This window comes from Ochlerotatus camptorhynchus, unplaced genomic scaffold (assembly GCF_037179485.1).
Source record: "Ochlerotatus camptorhynchus isolate MF236.1 unplaced genomic scaffold, CSIRO-AGI_Acam_v1.1 ptg000370l, whole genome shotgun sequence".
NCBI classification, from domain to species: domain Eukaryota; kingdom Metazoa; phylum Arthropoda; class Insecta; order Diptera; family Culicidae; genus Ochlerotatus; species Ochlerotatus camptorhynchus.
Genome location: NW_027040858.1, coordinates 3,427,793 through 3,447,146, shown reverse-complemented (window position 1 = coordinate 3,447,146; position 19,354 = coordinate 3,427,793). Strand labels below are relative to the sequence as shown.

General features: G+C 39.6%; 1 protein-coding gene across 3 annotated transcripts in view; it reads right to left on the bottom strand.

Annotated features, from left to right (window-relative positions):
* The window catches only part of LOC135710077 (zinc finger protein 62-like), a 40,584-nt gene extending 22,527 nt beyond the window's left edge, over positions 1 to 18,057 (bottom strand). For 2 of the 3 annotated variants that reach the window (XR_010518388.1, XM_065232542.1), the window contains exons 1-7: positions 17,683 to 18,057; positions 17,498 to 17,620; positions 10,897 to 11,370; positions 10,437 to 10,823; positions 9,946 to 10,308; positions 9,561 to 9,887; positions 8,821 to 9,324 (exon numbers count right to left, since the gene is read on the bottom strand). Coding sequence is in view for 2 of the 3 variants with exons in the window: in XM_065232542.1 (XP_065088614.1) it covers positions 8,821 to 9,324; positions 9,561 to 9,887; positions 9,946 to 10,308; positions 10,437 to 10,823; positions 10,897 to 11,370; positions 17,498 to 17,620; positions 17,683 to 17,838 (2,334 nt within the window). In the remaining variant the exon portion in view is untranslated. The remainder of the gene's footprint in view (positions 1 to 8,820; positions 9,325 to 9,560; positions 9,888 to 9,945; positions 10,309 to 10,436; positions 10,824 to 10,896; positions 11,371 to 17,497; positions 17,621 to 17,682) is intronic. The other variant, XM_065232543.1, reaches the window with a different exon arrangement.
* Positions 18,058 to 19,354: the final 1,297 nt, after the last annotated feature.

The following is a 19,354-nucleotide window of genomic DNA, read 5'->3' as shown; positions in this document are numbered from 1 at the left end:
TCGAGAAGAAACGTCAACCAAACCGTTTGTTTACATCAGAATAAGTATTTTCCCCAACGCAAATAATAGCATTTTTCATTCAAAATCTTGCCAATTTCCATCGGTAATTGTCTTATTGTTCGATTTTCCACAAATCTGAACTGATTTGCATCTTAACTATTCACACACAAGAAATCCGGAAGATCATAAGCACTAAGGCACTTTTCTAATTTTCCATTTTTTTTTTCAACAAAAATATTCCTGAACACCAGCAGGATATTTTCAAAAACGTTACAGAATTAAATTTTTCAACTGTAGATTAAGTTTTGCAGCATCTCAGATGAATCAATTTATCAAGAAAAGTAAAAAAGTGTTCCGCTTCCTATGTCTCAAGGCAAAAATTTATGCTCACAACACTCTTTTTGACGTTCTCCTATTCACCACCAGAGGTTGAATCGATCGTTTAGTTTCTATTAAAAATGCCTATAGAGCCATTCAATCAATTTTGTGAAATCGAATTCTCTCATGCCCCATTTGAAGAGCACCTTTCTTAATCGAACCTCATCGTCACTGCTCATTGAGTCACTCACTATCATTTGATATACGACAGTAGGGTATGGAAGAAACCCAGCAAAATGGTCCCTGAATGCTTCCCCTACCCGCTAATGTTGATAGTTTGCGTTAGTGTCATATGGGTTGCGAGAGAAGGGCATAAGAAGGTTTGTTTACAAAAAGCTTGTATGCCCTTTTCACATGTTGTTCTTGAAATGACTAAGCAAACTGATATCAGATTGATTGATAGCGGATAGCTGCTTTTATCATTTTCATCAAAAATGGTCAATTGATTTTGATAATTTACAGCACTGCTCACAACCAGGGCGTCACAATATCAGCTTCAATCGACCAAATCGATGCGACGAAGAGACTGCTGGCTTTTTTTCTGTTAAAGTCGAAAAGTTTCGCAGCATTCTAGAACCTCAGTCGGCGTGCACAAACAAATGTTCAATCGCTTGTCTCTCTTTCTTCCGTCGCTCCATTGGTCTTCCTTTCAAGCTTCGTCGAAACGGATGAGCGAAAGAGCGCTCGACTTTGATAGTTTTCTCTTTCATGAAACACATCAACAGAGGTTTCATGACGTATATGACGGAAAATGAAATAACACATTTAAAGCATTTCACACGTCAAAACACTTGAAGATTACACGTCATATTTTTATTTTTTTAGCTTCCACATATTTATCTAAAAAAAATGATCGAAAACGGGACATAACGCATTTTAAACAAATTGAAAGAGCGGTGATAGAGTGTTCGTGAAAGGGGTTTGAAAGTCATAATGAGGTTTCGTTTAGCTAGAAAATCGACGTTAGTTACATTGAAAGCGATTAGCAAAGCAACGACGAGAAGTTCCACAGCCAGCCTTTCCTTCTAAGCGTCCTGCTTTTTTATTTTCGTTTCTTGCTGATAGTCTAGCTAGGCGTTATAGAAATGAAGCGTCGAACACGTATGTATGAGAGAAACAAAACACGAGTTCATTTTAGAGCTTCGAAATTGTAGAGCCCTGCGTCACAACCAACCTTGAGCATTTATCAAGTATTTTTTTAAATTAAACAAATGGTTAGAGGTAGCGGTGCAGTGGTAAGCGTGTTTGCCTCTCACCCCAAAAGGCCTGGGCTCATTCCCAGTCGGAGCCACCGGGAATTAAAGCCGTTGGTCCCCGGTCTATGAGTTGATACGTTGATAAGTAGGGTCCAGGTGTGGGAGCTGCCTCCCTGGCGCCGGTAGCATTGGTACACTCAAAGAATAAATCACATGGAAAACATTCATTAGAATTTCGAAATTCAGATACATATCATTGGTTTTGGTTATGGAAAAATATTCTGTGCATGCCCAATGGAAACTACATGAAAGTTTTTTTTTCGTGTACTTAGTATGGAAAACAAGATCGACTGAAAACAAATCAAGAAAAGCAAATATATTAGACGATCCCATACACTTGTTCTCGAAACATCAGTATTAATTGGGTTCTTTAATTTTGAGGAAAAAACAGCGGTTTTTATACATCATCTTAAAGAGCATCGTTTTCTGAGCACAACGATATTTTTTTTTGAACCCATAGACTTTCATCTCGATTTTTAAATCAAGATTTAAAGCAAAATCGGCAGGAGTTCCCTGAACTTGGCAGGATTTCCCTGAATATTGGCAGGACTTTCCCAAAGTTCGGCAGGCCTTCCCTGAACATTGATAGGACTTCCCTGAAGTTCGGGAAAACTTCCCTGACTCACTAAACCCTCATTTTATCTGTCAAACTTTCATAGCAAATCAAAACAAACATTGTGTAGTAGTAGAATTTCGACTAGAATGGGGTACGTTAATCGTTTGCTTGGGACCAATAGGCTAGTCAAGTAGTGAGCCAATTTAAAATCGTTAGTTTCGTATTGATTGTTGGTAAAACCCCATAAGTCGATTTTCGTGAAACATAGCGGATCGTTTCTTATCCTTTAGCTCCACTGAAAAATCGCGTTTAATCTTTGCGTTAAAGGACGGGTCGAAACGTTACACACGCCATTTCATAACGACCCAAATTTGAGTAGGATCTACTCATATCCGTCAAAAGTAGGTTACCCCAAATTGAATAGACAAAGTTGGGACCGACAAAATGACGAATGGACAACATCGACCTGAATCCGAACAATGTGGTTCATTTGCCATCCTGTCAGTTCCAACTTTGTTTGCTCAATTTAGCCTAGCTCTACTTTTGACGGATATGAGTAGATCCTACTTAAATTTGGGTTGTTTCGAAATACAGGGTGACCAGTGAATTTTCATTTTAAAATTCCCGGTTTTTTCCCGGTTTTGAATATTTAGTAAAAAATAATGATTGCAATATCACGTTATTTTCGAGGTAGGGTTAACTACCCCATTCCCGGCCTATTAAGCACAACCCGCACTTAGTCTTTCTTAATCTAGCGTAGTTTAGCACCAAACGGATTGTTATTATTACAGATGGCTTTTACCTTTCCATACGTACCGTTAGTTCTGATAATGGGTTGCTAAATATTAGTTTATTGTTGAAAATGCAAAACTGTTTCTGGCGGCTCAATTTGGCCTACGGGTTTTTTTTTTTTTGGCCCTACAGGGCGTGACGAATTTTTGCAGTAAATTTCAAATAGTAATTTCTCATGCTTGTGCATCATGATTTAGATATATTTGGCAGCACTGGATAGCTTATACTGTTAGGTGTAATATTTAAACAAACAATGTTGAGTAAACGTAAAGATGTCGAAACAAGAGAGCAATCTGTCAGCCGTTGTCGCTTTGTTGCGCGCCGGAGTATACATGAAAGAAATAATTCGGTCGGTAAATGTGTCTGAAAGAACAGTGTAAAATATTAAAAAAGGCTTGGGAAAGTGATAAGACGGAGCACCTGCTCATACTGCTAATAAAGCACAGAAATGGCTTACGGAAAATATTTCGTAAATTTGGAAGGAAGAAATTTGGCCCACAGCAGTCCCGATATCAATCCGTTGGATTATTTTGTATAGGGCGTCGTCCAACGGGATACCAATAGAACCCCTCACACCACACTTAAGTCGCTAAAAGCTAAAATCAAGGCAGTGATGACATCTATGGATCGAAACATTTTAAAACGTGCATACTGCAGTTTCCGGAAGCGTCTAACTACAGTCGTCGAAAGGGAAGGCAATTTTTTTGAATAAATTTGCTTACAACTTCCATATGTTGCGAAAGAAAATAAATCGCACAAAATTCATTGCTAGAATAAATAACTGGTGTATTTTTTCTCAAATATGCCATTTACTGCAAAAATTCGTCACGCACCCTGTATTAGCCATTGAAATGACATTGGGATTCTCTTTGGCCTATCGAAGGGAAAGAAAAATGAATTCGCTTGCGCCTTTTGTTTTCGAGATCTTTTTTTGCCTTCTTCAACACTTAGTCTTGTAGCCAGTGCTGCAAAATCTCGACAGTACACGGTGATATTGACAATTCTGCTTTGGTCACTCATTGGAGCCAGCAGTCATAGTCAAGGCAAACCATGTCAATTGTCAATGACAATGCTGTCAGTGACGAACATGTGCAGATTTATTTATTAGCTAAATTTGTAACTAAATTAAATGACTTGAGCAAAACAATAACATGGATCCATTTTAGTGAATAAGTATCTACGTCCTGAGCTATTTGGATAACAATAATGTGACACAGAATGTACAAAATTACACTTTTTGTTACCAGGTGAATCTTTGTCATTGACGAAAAAATGAATGAGATTTTGACGAAGGTTTTTTTGAGGATCAAGTCTGTCAGTGACAGCTAGCTGCCTGTTGTTCCAGACCAGGGGGCTGGCAATCCTATATCAATCCTATACGTTAGACAGTAGGCAACATCTCGGGCCTTATTTAAATACGGCCCGCCTGACGTATGCATGGTGGAAAGGGACGAAAAATCGTGTTATAAGCAGAAAGACAAGAGCAGATGATAGCATCAAAAACATGGCCGCTAGCCAGGCCCCTGTTCCAGACCTTGTATGATTGCCATCGGTCAATCCTGTCGTTAAATCAAACTTCACGGCAAATGAAACTGACTCATATTTGAGTACCGTTCACTCAAAATCGCAATAGCGTACACACTTATAAATTATCGTCGACTTCGGTAATTTTTACCGAAATCTGAACAGTTGAACTTTTCTGTAAAATTTATGCAATCCAATTCAATTGCTTTTCAGTTACTTTGAAACTAAATCAACGGACACGAATTGGATCATGGAATGTATTGACGTTAGCCCAGCAGGGTAACTGGCACAACTCGCCAACGAGGCGCGACGCATGAAGCTAGAAATCCTGGGACTGAGTGAAGTTCGTTGGCCAAATTTTGGAGAACACAAACTGCCGTCGGGACAGGTACTACTATACTCTGGTATTCGAGGTGAAAACGTTCCCCGCCATCGTGGAGTTGGTCTCCTACTTAGCGTCCAGGCAAGTGCTGCGCTCATCAAGTGGGAGCCTTTTAATGAGAGGATAATCGTTGCCAGATTTAGAACACAGGTTCGTAACCTTACCATAATCCAATGTTATGCGCCAACCGATGCTGCCGAGCTACAGGACAAAGAGAATTTTTACAGTCAACTGAATGCCGTCGTGGATAAGGTTCCATCTACACTGGCGACTTCAATGCGAAGATCGGCTCCGACAACACGGACTATGAGCGTGTCATGGGACGCCATGGTCTCGGCGAAATGAGCGAGAACGGTGAGCTGTTAGCAGAATTTTGTGGCAATAACGACATGGTGATCGGGGGCTCGCTCTTCCGCCATCGACCAGTGCACAAAGTCAAGTGGGTTTCCCGTGATGGACATACCGAGAATCAGATCGACCACATCTGCATCAGCCGAAAATGGAGACGGAGCCTTCTTGATGTCCGGAATAAACGCAGCGCCGACATCGCGTCTGACCATCACCTTCACCGGACCCAGCGACGGGAGGAGAGACTCGGGCGGCGGTTCAACACACGCCGACTTGAAGATCCAGAGGAAAGAGTGGATCACAGATGAAACCTGGCGGAAGATTGAGGAGCGTAGAGAAGCAAAAGCCGCGATAGAGCGGGCGAGAACCAGAGGAGCCAAGAACGAAGCCCGTCAACGGTACTCGGCTCTAGAGAAGGAAGTCAAGCGCTCTTGCAGACGGGACAAGCGAGCGTGGGTGAACTCTCTGGCCGACGAAGGGGAGAAAGCCGCAAACACTGGCGATATACGCCTCCTCTACGATATCTCACGACGCCTGAGTGGAGCAAGGATGAAACCGAGGATGCCAGTGAAGGACACGATTGCTTACAATTGCTTACCTGACCAGCTGAAACACTGGTTTGAGCACTTCGAACAACTTCTTCAAGTTTCGACGGCCAACCAGCCATCAACATCTCGGCATGATCCGCCTAGGGTGCGGCGCATCACTCGCGTCAATTCCGAGGCCCCATCACTGCAGGAGATTGAAGCAGCTATCCGAAGCATGAAATCCAACAGGCTCCAAGGGTCGATCGCATATCAGCAGAGATGCTCAAAACTGACCCCATGCTATCCGCACAAATGTTGCATCAACTATTCTGTAATATCTGGGACAACGCGACTTTTCCGGCCGACTGGATGCAGGGCATCTTAGTGAAGGTCCTAAAGAAGGGGGATCTGACTGTGTGCGATAATTGGCGAGGCATCATGTTACTGTGTATTGTTCTCAAAGTTCTGTGCAAAGTTATCCTGAATCGGATACAGGAGAAGATCGACGCGACTCTCCGACGGCAGCAGATAGGATTCCGTGCCGGAAGATCTTGTGTGGACCATATTGTCACGCTCCGCATCATCCTGGAGCAGGTCAATGAATTCCAAGAGTCCCTTTATTTGGTATTCATTGACTTCGAAAAAGCTTTCGACCGTCTCAATCACGAGAATCTGTGGGGCGCCCTGAGACGCAAGGGAGTCCCGGATAAAATCGTCAACCTCATCGAAGCGCAGTATGAGGCTTTCACGTGCAGAGTTCTGCATAACGGAGCCTTGTCCGACCCTATCCGGGTAGTCGCTGGTGTGAGACAAGGATGTATACTATCACCGCTACTGTTTCTCATCGTAATCGACGAGATCATGGTAGGTGCAATTGACCGTGTACCGAACCGTGGAGCATCTCAACGACTTCGATTTGGCTGATGATGTTGCTCTACTAGCACAACGGCGCTCTGATATGCAGAGTAAGCTCAATGACCTAGCCGAACGCTCCTCTGCGGCGGGTCTCACCATCAACGTCAACAAGACCAAATCGTTGGATATCAACACGGGCAACCCTTCCAACTTTACGGTAGCGGGGCAAGCAGTGGAGAAGGTCGAAAGTTTCCAATATTTTGGCAGCCAAATAGCGTCGGACTGCGGGACCAAGAGCGACATAGGTGCACGAATCAAGAAGGCTAGGGCTGCCTTTGCGAGTTTACGAAACGTATCTGTACCAGATAAGTCAACGCACCAAAATCCGAATTTTCAACTCGAACGTGAAATCTGTGTTGTTATACGCCAGCGAGACGTGGCGTGTATCAGCGGAGAACACTCAAAAGCTGCAGGTCTTTATCAACCGATGCCTGCTGTATATAATTCGTACCTGGTGGCCTCACAACTGGATCTCGAATGCCGAGTTCCATCGTCGATGTCATCAGAAGCCGATAGCAACAGAAATTCGAGAGCGAAAGTGGAGGTGGGGCGGCCACACACTTCGACGGGGCGGAAACGAAATCTGCAAGCAAGCGCTGGATTGGAATCCGGCAGGACATCGCAGCAGAGGCAGACCCAGGGGCTCATGGCGGCGGAGCCTCAATAAGGAAATTAAGCAAGTCGATAGGAATCTGACCTGGGCCCAGGTCAAGGCAAAAGCGAGCAGCCGCCCAGGATGGAAGTCTTTCACGTTTGCCCTTTGCACCGCTGGTGGTGCACAGGACCCTTAAGTAAGTATACATGGCCATTAGACTGATGCAAAATTTAAAATTTTCGCTCCACAATGCTCAAACGGTTCCAAATTGGGCCCTGATTATCCTCACAAAATTTAACCTCATTTAGTGAGAAACTGACTTGGCACAAACCATTTGAAGTTTATATGGAAATTACTATGGAGAAACCATAATTTCGGTTCATATCTATCTCAAAATTCACCTGTTCACTCTACTTTAGAAAATGATAGCTGAGCTTGTTGAAAATTCAACTCAGCTACAACTTTGTTGAAGACCACTTTTCGATCAAATGTAAGGAACAAAAATTATTATTGATTCAAGTCACTGATGTCTTATGATTATGCTCCATCAACTGTTCAGCAGGCCACATTGGTGTTTATGGCGCGTAGAATAGAGGACAAAAATCATGGCTACTATGTCACACTGCAGAATACAGTGTTGTCCACAATACAGTTGCTTAATCTTGCCATAAGATTATCAATCTCTTAAACAATTAATAACTATTTAATTTGACGTTTGGCTGAAAATTTTCTGCAAAGTTGTAGCTGATAAAAAATCCCATAAGATTAGCGATAGAATTTGTTAACAGTACAATATGTAAAAAGGCTAGAAGACAATGAACAGAAAGCTTTGTTTTCCCATAGTAATTTCCATATAAACTTCAAATGGTTTGTGCCAAGTCAGTTTCTTATCAAATGAGTTTAAACTTTCGGAGGCTAATCAGGACCCGATTTGAAACCGTTTGTGGAGCGAAAATTTCAAATTTTGCATCAGTCTAATAGCCGTGGGGATGCAATGATCAAATCTACAAAGGGAATCGGTCAAGGTTACTTAGGATTACTATTACAGTTCGTTGTATGTGTAGTCGTGAGATGATCTATTTGGCTTTTATGTTGATTCTAAAAGTATCGTGTTATCTGGATCAACCGGAAAGAAAGCACTGTCTCTTTCTTCCTCATAAGTTCTTACGCAGGAAATGAAAGTGACGTCAACTACGTATGAATGATAAAGAGTGAAAAAGAAGCACGATTTCACATGCCGAACCTTTGTAGATCGAGGCTCACCTTCGATAAGACGAAGTTGCATCCATTTTCAAGTAATTTAGACCGAAATTTCATCCACGTACCTGGAAAGTTTTCATGATGTGTTTTACAATTTCCATAGTCCTGCCTAATTAATATCGAAAATTAAGAATATCGCAACTTGCATGTTGCATTAAGAATATCGAAACTGGCATTGCAAAAATCTTGGTGTACAATTTTGCAAAACGATTGGAAGATTATCTAGAGCGAAGTTTGCAAATAACCTACCACTAATTTAAATCAATATAAAACACATTGAGACAAACCTTATGATACCGGGCTCTGGAAGAGCCTTCCGAAATGATACCGCAAATGCTGCACTCGATCGGGTGATGAGATTGTAAGATGTGATAACGTAAATTTCTTGCAGTGGCACACTCTTTGTCACAGTGCAAGCACTTTGTGCCAGACAGGGTGTCGGATGATCCACTTGGGGGATTTTCGACCAGTATGTCCTTCTTGGCCGCATCCGCAGCAACATTCGAGCTAGAGGATGAATTCAAACTGGAGGCTAAGATTTTACGACCAGAACGTGTAGTTGATTTTTCAGCCGAACTCTTCTCGTTCTTGGAAACTCCTTTACGACGATGACAATTTATCATATGCCAGGTCAGGTTTTTTGAAAATTGAAACTTCATTGGACACAATTTACATGAAAACTTTTTCATCTGACATATTCGAAAGTGTGCTTGATATTCTTTTTTCGGTAATATTTTCCGGCAATTGCGACATTTTTGCAGCTTTCCTTCCGTGCACGCGTATTTTGCCCTCTGTTTTTGGCGGTAAAGAAAGTATAGCTCAGAAAAAAATACGCTAGACGTTCGCTAATTGCAAGACTTTTAACTGAAAGTCCGCTAAAGAATGTTCTGCTGCATTTGAATTGCATTTGACAGCTAGTAACTCATAAAATTCAGGTTGAGTTAGCAAATGGCTTTCGCTTGGTGCAACGTTAACATGTTGCAGTTAGTGAACGATTACTTTAATAGGAGAATGTCAACATACATACCTTATGACGAAGAAGTAAACCTTTCAATGAAAATGTCATTCCACAAATATCACAAGCAAATTGTGACGGCACATCCTTGCTTTTGGCCGAATCCATTGCATTTGCATTACTGTCCTGCTCTTCCCGCGACAATTCCATAGGTTCAGCATCAGAAGTCATATCTTCATCATCAAAACGAACTGGTTCCTCTTTCAGGGAATTTAAGTCCACAGCTACCGTTTTATCCCTGGCCTCACAATGGCTCACAGCATGATCATTCTTAAGCTTTTCGGATCGGAAGTTTTCCCCACAGTCAGAACACTGCAGAAAGAAGCCATCGTGGACGTCCTACAATACGATCCAATTATATTATATATTGTCATTTGTATTGAAATCCATCACTTACATGGACGTGCTTCCAGTAGGAACTCTCCGAATAACCACGTTGGTCATTGCACAGAACGCATTGATGCAATGCGTCTTTTGCCGATATCGTATTTTCCTCTGCTGTGATTTCCATTTGCAGATCATTGTTCTGGAATCGTTTTTGATCTTGGATGATCTGTAGATTTTCCAAACTGCTCTCACCTGGATGAAAGCGCTTAGTATGGAGATAGATTGCGTGGGATCGTTTGAACGTGGTTCCACATATTTTACATGAATATGTCTTCTGCTGACACCCAACACTATGTTCAAGATATTTGATTTTGTGGTGGAATTTCCTCTCGCAAATGTGACACTCGTACTTTGGTTCCGTGTGGCACTTTATCTGCATTGAAAAATTAAGACTGTATAACAATATGTAAAGGATACAGCAGCAATCAGGCTTTGCAAGAAACAATTTGAAATTTGTGCAACCAAGCCTGATGGCAATTGAGAAAAGTGAGTGCAACAAACCTTATGATTTTTGGATGCTGATATACCAAGAATAGTTATACCGCAGATATTACATTTGGTCAGCTCATGGCGAATTTGCAAGTGATGAATCAAATGTCCTGGACTGGAAAACTCTTCGTTACAGTAGTCACATTTTGTTTGGGATAAGCCGCTTTTAACATGAGGTGGTGTCTTAGTATTCTTCAACCCTTTTTTCTTGCTTTTTACATATTTAAGTTTGCTCCAATGTCGTTTGACAGCAGTTTCATCAGTATACATTTTACCACAACACTCACAGGGAACTGTCCTTTTCTCACATATAGATACATGAGTGTTTAAGCGGATTGTCACGCAAAACTGCATCAAACAATGTGGGCATTTCATCTTCGACTGCTTGTGCTGCGTCTCCTGTATTGAATGGAAAAGACAGTACATTAGAGTATAGACCAATTTAAGAACATTCAAAACTAAGTTTACACACCTTATGATGCAGAGCCAGGGATAGACTGGGAAAAGTAATTCCACAGAGATCACATGCCACTGGCTCATGGTGGATTAAAATGTGACGAGCTAGGGTATCGGCACTGGTCTCTTCTATTCCACAGTGGGAACATTTCGTACAGGATGTTTCATTCGAAGAATTCTCTACCACCACTTTTTGGTCACTCTTGTCATTCACGATAGGTTCACTAAAACTTTCGAGATTCGAGAAGTCACTCAGTCGATTACTGAGTTCTGCATTTTCGTTACTGCTCTGATTTTGGAGCGATGGCTTCAAATGCTCAGAATATGAAATATGTTCTACTTCCATAGACTCTAGTTTCGTTTCCAGGGCATTCAAGTTTGAAGCTTCAATTTGATCCCTGGTCTTACATTGATGATCATTCTTAAGCTTTTCGGAGCGGAAGTTTTCTCCACAATCAGAACACCGCAGAAAGAAGCCATCGTGAACGTCCTGTAATACGATCCAATTATTCCACATGCTATCGTGGAGCCCCGTTAATCTGAACGACACTTAATTTTTATTAACGTGATAAATTTTTAATTTGAACTTCTAGCAATCCTATGAGCATAAGAAAATCGTGTTTCTAGTAGCCTTATTCGCTGTTTTGTTTTGATTCTACGTTTTGCTTCACAATGTTCCATTTCACTTTGCTCCGTCCCATGAGCTAATTGACGTTTGAGCCGTTTTTAGTTAGCACGGCGTGCAAATTAGCGAGGTTCAAATTATAAAATGTTCAGATTAAAACAATCAATACGAAACTAACGATTTTGAATTGGCTCACTACTTGACTAGCCTATTGGTCCCAAGCAAATCGATTAACGTACCCCATTCTAGTTGAAATTCTAGTACTACACAATGTTTGTTTTGATTCGCTATGAAAGTTTGGCAGATAAAATGAGGGGTTCGTGGATTTTCCTATGTTTCGAGGGGTGCATAGATTAGCTTGGGACCGAAGAGAGTACCAGAGCTGAGCCAAAAATTTGAGCACATTTCTTCGGGACCTTCTGGTCTTAGAGTTACCTATATAGTAGGGTTAAATACCCCATTTCAAGCCTATTAAGGTGCAAATCAGATTGGATTTAGTCTTTGTATGTATAAGTATGCAATAATGATTTGAACGTTTGTATTGGTTTTGGTACAGGAATACCAATACATATAGTACATTAGTGTTTATCTTTGTAAAGGGGGGAAGTATTGTAATTTTGCAGTTTTAAGTTTAACTATAAGATTTTCTAAAAAATTCATGGCGATTGTAAAATTCAGATTCAAATAAATTCATACATGTAAGGAGTCATGTACTTATTACGTAAGGGTTTATCGGGGGAATTGAGTTAAGCATTTTCTTATTTTTCGAAATTGCGTTATTTACTTATTTTTTTCTGTCGATCTTGTTTTCCGTACTGAGTACCAATGCAGGGCTGGTAGTGAGTATGTGATTCAATAGTAGTGACTTTAGTGACTAAAATAACGAAAATAGTGACTAAATAGTGACTTTTAAACAATAAAAAAGTGACCAATAGTGACAATGATTGATCAGAAAGACATGGTTTCAATCTTCTGTTGATTGCGATTGCCACTTCGAGAAATTTTATAAACTCACAAAACAATGATGCGCATTTTTCATGTTTCTAAAAAATAAAACAAACGGTTTAAGGATCCCATTGTTCTCAAAAAATAAGTATGAAGTGAATAAGCTTTTTTTTAAACAAACTATTTACTAAGTTGATATTAGATCCAAATCACACATTGATGATTAGATCGCAAAATTGAGGAATAGAGAAAAATGTTCAAATTCAAAGATTTAGCCAAATTTTGACAATTTTAGCACAGTCAATTTTAAATATCTAGGACGAAGATCGCAGTTTAAAAAACATCTCATTATTATGGAGCGAAGAAAATTATACCAGATGGAAAGATCACGGACATAAAACAAAATTCGAATGTTTCGCGATCTAATCTAATCTAATCTGATACAAACGCAGCCAGTTCGAGAAAGCATCCTGGAAAATGATTAGATTAGACGAGGTCTAATAATTTTTCTTGTCTAATTGATGTTTGCAGCATATCTGAGATATGATATAAACATCAATACGGCCAGGCCTACTGCGTTGTATTTACCGCAAAGATGATTCTTGGAAATGAATGGGAACATTTCTTGAATCTACAGGGGTTGAAGGATGCGTGGACATACCGTACCAAACGCTCCGAGTTACTATGTGTAGTTGTGTTTAATGTGTAAATATTCGTGCAATATTGAAGAATCATAAAATAATGCAGTGGAAGGATCTTACCGAATAAAATTTGAATGTGTCTCGATCGTGACAAATTAGAGATTTAGGGATGCATTTTAGAGTTTTGGACCATTTTTTTTTAATGCTGGGCTTAAAAATTCAAGATCTCTAAGACAACCAAATTGAGAAAATGGTAAGGCCTGAAATAATTTACTATATTTTGTACATATGTATAGAAAGTAAGTCAACAGTCCTTGAACAATTGAAAGGCTTCTGAAACATAGAAAATATGTTATGATCATGGACATATTTCGTTTTTCTAAAACCTGGACCTGGAAAATTGTTTTCGTAAAACCGGATTATTAGTACGAAAAAATGCAATACAATTTAATGGCCTTAAAAAGGAACTCCTGATTCTGTGACATGATTTTTTCTCGGTGTTTGGACAAATGCTTAAGCTACCAGGTGTTAGACATTATTCAAATTTCTGACCTTTGAAAAAATTTCGAGAGCTTGAACACTTTTCTAGACTACTTTTTGACATTTTAGGCTTGGAACACTTGCAAGATCTTGAAGGAAAATAGTCAGGCTATTGGGTCTAGAAATTTTTTTCGAAAGCTCTGACATTTTGTAATAGGTCTATCACCAATTCGAGTTAAGAAAAAAATCAAAATATTAGTGATTTCGTCAACATCAATTTTACAGTTATCATTTCCGTCTGTTCGCAACTTTTCTTGTCCATCAGAATTTACACTGATTTTTAATAAATCTCTCTAACACACATTTGTTAACAAATGAATCTGTGATTTGATGTGAGTTTTAAAGTATTCTTTTTTTACTCTCAACATTGGTCGTAAAAAGTGATTTTAGTGACTAAATTTTAAGGAATAGTGACTTTAGTGACCTTTTGATGAAAAAAATGACTTTTTAGTGACTGGCTTTTAAATAGTGACCAAGTCACTAAAAAGTGTCCTGCTACCAGCCCTGCCAATACTACCAACCGCTTCCACAGCTGGACACTACCTATCGACCCATCAACTCATGGCCCGGGAACCAACGGCTTTACTTTCCTTCCGGCTATAGAAGACTGTGGCGTGGGGGGGGGGTCTGGAAATCTAACTCATGACCATCCACTTGAGAAGCAAACGTGTAGCCAACTACGCCACGGGAACTTCCTCTGTGTACTTATATCTCGGATTTGTTAAAGAAAAAAGGGTTGAAAAAACTTAAAATAGTGTTGTTGGCATTTTTGTGTGTATAAGCTTGTTCAATATGTGATTTTAAGATAATATTTACTCTTTATTTCAAAATCACTGAGATTGCATCTTATCCGTCCATAAAGTTTATTCGGAAGTTTTTTATCCTTCCTCGACATTTGCATCTTTAAACTTGAAAAAACATTCAAATTCACTGCCCTCACTATTGACGGAATATGCTGAATCTGATTCAGAAAGAAAGTTCAGGATCTCTTCAAACTCCTCATCGCTTTCCGGTTCCGGTTCTGGATTATACATCGCCACGCTTTCTCATACTGGATTCCTGTGTTTACGCTTTAAAGCTTCGCATTTTAAAACCGCCTTTTTTGCCTTCGTTAAATGCGGCATTTTTATCTCTGATTCAAAAACTGCGCCCAGAACACGAAGAAGTTACGCACGAATTGAGCATAATTTTTACATGCATTAGTCAGCTGGCAGTGCTGCCAAAAGCAAGTTTAGTATTGAGTCATAATTTCTGTTAGTACTCGACATTATCATTTACGAAGTAGAAATGCATTATTACGCATAATAAGCTATCGCAATCAATATTTCTTTCAATTTTAACGCAATCCTCACACAACATTAATTTGAGAATTGATGTTTTATTTTGAATTCGGTGAAATGATTCTAGCAACCTTGTGAATCAGCCCGAATGAAAATAAACACACACACCCTCTGAGACTGTGCCAACAATACAGGACTGGTCATGTGTATTTTTTTGTCCCTTTCTCACTGTTGTTTGGCAATGATGATGACGTATAACATTTTGCATTTTAAGAGTGCGAGAGTAAAAGAAACAACAAGCCTGACTGCCAGACCAATGCATAGAGAATTAAACAACAGGAAAGTGCTAGTACGGCGCCGGGGGGAAGCGATCGACGTTTCCAAATTTTTGTAAAGTTCGTTTTATGAAGTTTTCGCGATTTTGTGCTCGTCACCGCGGATTTTTTTAACGTTTTATTTATAGTTGAATCATAGACCAACAACGTGAAGCCGTGTATAAGAACGGAAAGTGTTGTGAAACATAAAAAAATGAGCAATGAACCAAACCATTGCTTTTTTGGAGTGTGTTAGTGTAGTGTAGTGAGAGGGTGTGCGTTGGCGGCTCAAAATAAAATGATGGCGCGCCTCAATTGAAATGGGCAGTTTTTTTTATCGAAAAAGGTTAAAACCCAGATTGATGTGAGCGGTATACCAAGGTAGGTGTTTTAAGTTTTTGTTAATGGTATTCCCAATTTTCGCTGTGCAGCGGATCCACGTAAAATTGGATAATGACAGTAGTGTCTCTCAAACACACACACACTCGCAAGTATGAGTTTGTATGTAGTTGAATTTTTTGAACTGATTTCCACCTTAAGCACAACCCGCACTTAATCTTTCTTAATCTGGCACAGTTTAGCACCAAACGGAATGTTATTATTACTGATGGCTTCCAAATTTATTTACCTTTCTGTACGTACGGTAAGATTTGATAAAGAGAAACCAATCGTTGAGATATTGTCCAAAGTCTAACACTGCTTCTTGATGCCAAACTCGGCCTACGGATTCTAAACTCGGCCTAACACATTGAAACGCCATTGAAACGCCAATGAATTCACTTCGGCCTATCGGATGAAGATAAAAATTGATTCGGTCGGAGCGCTTCTTTTGTTTTTGTGAATTATGGGTGCAAACCTTCATATCACGCGTTCTTATTAACTTCGCTCGGTAGCTTATTAACTAAAGTATCGTACCAAACGCAAAATTGACTTGTTAACTCTGAAATCATGGCTTTATTTGAAGTTTTCTGCTCGATAGGCCCAAAATGGGCGATTAGGCCGAAGTAGTTCGCTACCCTATTACTTATGAATACCAGAGTTGATAATAGAAGAGTTACGCAGAGTGAAGCTTGCAACACTGATGTCGATCAAATGGGTTTTTTTTCATTTTCGCTACCTTGGTTACCTCCGATGGCTTCACCTGAGTTGTGAAAGTTTTCTCTAGTTTCGATAACAATACTTCCCACGGAACAGAGTCACTTTGTCTACTATGCTCGATAGTAGAAATACTGAGACTGTGAACCATTTGCCGAGTTAAATTTAACTCGTAGTTAAAAGTGACATTTCGAAAGTTATTTCTTATGTTCGAAAATCCCCGTGCTGTCGATCGACCGGTTTTTGAGCCACAGTCGTCAAAATTTAACTTCTTGTCTGTCAGAAATAACCACGCTTGGATAGCCGGGTTAATCGATAACTTTCCATCTGTCAAATTTTAACCAAAAGTTAAAATAATCCATCAAATGATTCAGAGCCTCAGAGGGAGAGATGTCTGTCAAAATCTGAGCCAATCGAACATTCCCATTAGATTTTTTCCGAAGATTTCTTATTCTTACTAGATTAAATTTGAGAGTATTGCAATCGAACAGAAATTCAATCACCTCTATGTTTCATGTGCTTAAATTCAACTAGTTTTTGAAATAAAAAAAAACACAATATTCTAACTCTATTGATCAATTAATTTTAGTTGGTTAATTAATGGCACCAAGAAAAGTGCAAAATATTGCAATTATTATTTTGCCCGTAAATCGAATCAAAAGTAAAAGTCATGTGAAATGCTAGCTTCTAGCAAGGGTTGCAAGATAATTTAGGTACAAATCCCTGCTGCCGAATTGTATTTTGTTTTCTCCGTCCAACTCTCCCTGATGTGAGTATTTCTACTCGATAGGTGGATGGTTCGACAGTTTGATAGGTAGGTTTTGGTTTCAGCCTGCGTAACTCTTCTATTATCAATTCTGATGCATACCGTTGACCCCCGGTAATGTGACCGTTTTTAATCTGAACACTTTTTAATTTGAACGCCATGTAAACTAAAAATTGCTTAAACGCCATTCAGTATATGGAATGGAGTAAAGCGAAATAGAACATTGCGAATCGGAACGCAGAATCAAAACAAAACAGCAAATAACGCTACCAGAAACACACTTTTCTGATGCTCATATATGATTGCTTAAAGTTCAAATTAAAAATGAACATCGTTAATTTGCACGAAGTGTCGTTTAAATTAACTTTGGTCCACGATATATCGTCATTTACAATGAAATCCATCACTTACATGAACGTGCTTCCAGTAGGAACTCTCCGAATAAGCACGTTGGTCATTGCACAGAACGCATTGATGCAATTTGTGTTTTGCTTTAATTTCCTGATAGTGCGATTCCTTACTTTCATCTGCAATCTTTTGACGAAAACATCATATTAATATGGATTAGCTGTATACCATAATTGATTTCACCTTACCTCATGCAGGTCCAGATGATTCCACAGCCCTTCCTTGCTCACATAGTCCCCGTGGCATAAGGAGCATCGGAACATCAACCGTAGTACACACATCTTCCGATGCAGCTCCAAATCGCCCTCCTTGTAATCCTCAAGACAGATTTCACATTCGACCATTTTGGCTGGATATCTAACAGGCTTAACTCTACGGTTGCACAGTTGCAATGTTTTCGTTAGAGAAACACTACTTAGAAATTAAATGAAAGAAGTTGAACCGAACCGAACCGAGGAACTTAAATGAATCACAATTTTACAGCGTTTAGTTCAGATTGTTTAGACGATTTAGAAGAATAATCTGCACTGCCATTCTGCAACACTTCATCAACTAAAAAATAAACTTCAAAACATTCAGCATGCATACACTTTTACACGATTATTTTGTATCACTCACACGAGAGTTGATAATAGAAGAGTTACGCAGACTGAAAGCAAAATCTGCCATTCTTGAAAATCGGTCGGTGTATATGTGAAATTCACAAATAATTCTACGGCCAGTTTTGAAGCTTTTTAACACGATTGTGCCGTTGGTGCTAGGGCCAGGCTTATGTTGAAGATGGTGTGAATAGATTTATTTAATTGTTTGTATCCACGCACACAGCTTTGTTTAAACAAAAAATCAAGCAGGTCTTTGAAGTTTGTGTATATTTCGATCAGTGTTGGTAAAATCATCAATCAAATAATAAATATTTTTCCGCTCTCATACGCTCTCAATATCACGCGTGATATTGGAACAAAATATCATGCTTGATATTGATTTTACAAGCTCCTTTGATATTGCGAGACTATTCACAACGCTCAAAAATCAAGCTGAGAGCTGACTCGACACAAACATGATGCCATCCCTCATCGTTTTCTTAGAAAGTATAGTTTGCTATCTCTTTTTAATCTTCACCGATGGCAGACACGAAGGGACTGCTGCCAGCCGTTATGGAAGTTTTGGTTCCATTCGGGTGGAAAGCAAAAATCATTAAACGCAATCTCATCACAGTTTGGTGAGGTTTGAAGTTGGTGAGTTATTTTAGCTTGATATTCTGAGCTGCGATATAACATCTTGCAAAATCAACCGCAGATGTTGATTTTTGTCTACGAAAATCAAGCGTGATTTCGGGCATTGATGAGATTTTTTTTTTTATATTTTTTCAACACTGATCTCAATAACTTTTTCGAAGAGGCGTATCAGCTTTTGAAAAAAATGCCATCAGCTAGACGAAATTTCCCCTTACCTGATAGTGGTGTTAGTAAGCGTGGACGAACAACCAGTTACGCCAAAATCGACGATCAAATGCATTGTTTACAAAAGCTGATACGTCACTTCGAAAAAGTAATCGAGATTTTTATACGATGAAGAAAGTGACAGTTTTGCGTTGCACGCTAAAAATAATATCAGTATAAACTGGCATAATTCCGACACAGGGTTTTAGATCTACTCTCCGTCCTACTAAGGATAACCCATGCTTTACCCCTCTTTCTTGAACGGGTTTTAACGAAAAATGAATTGTTTCTATCAATTCCAGTCGGTGCCGCCGGGATGTTCTGAGGCATAACATCTCTGATCACGCCTTCCTTCGTATGGGAAGTAAAGCTGTTGGTCCCCGGTTCATGAGTTGATGGGTCGATAGGTAGGTAGGTGTGG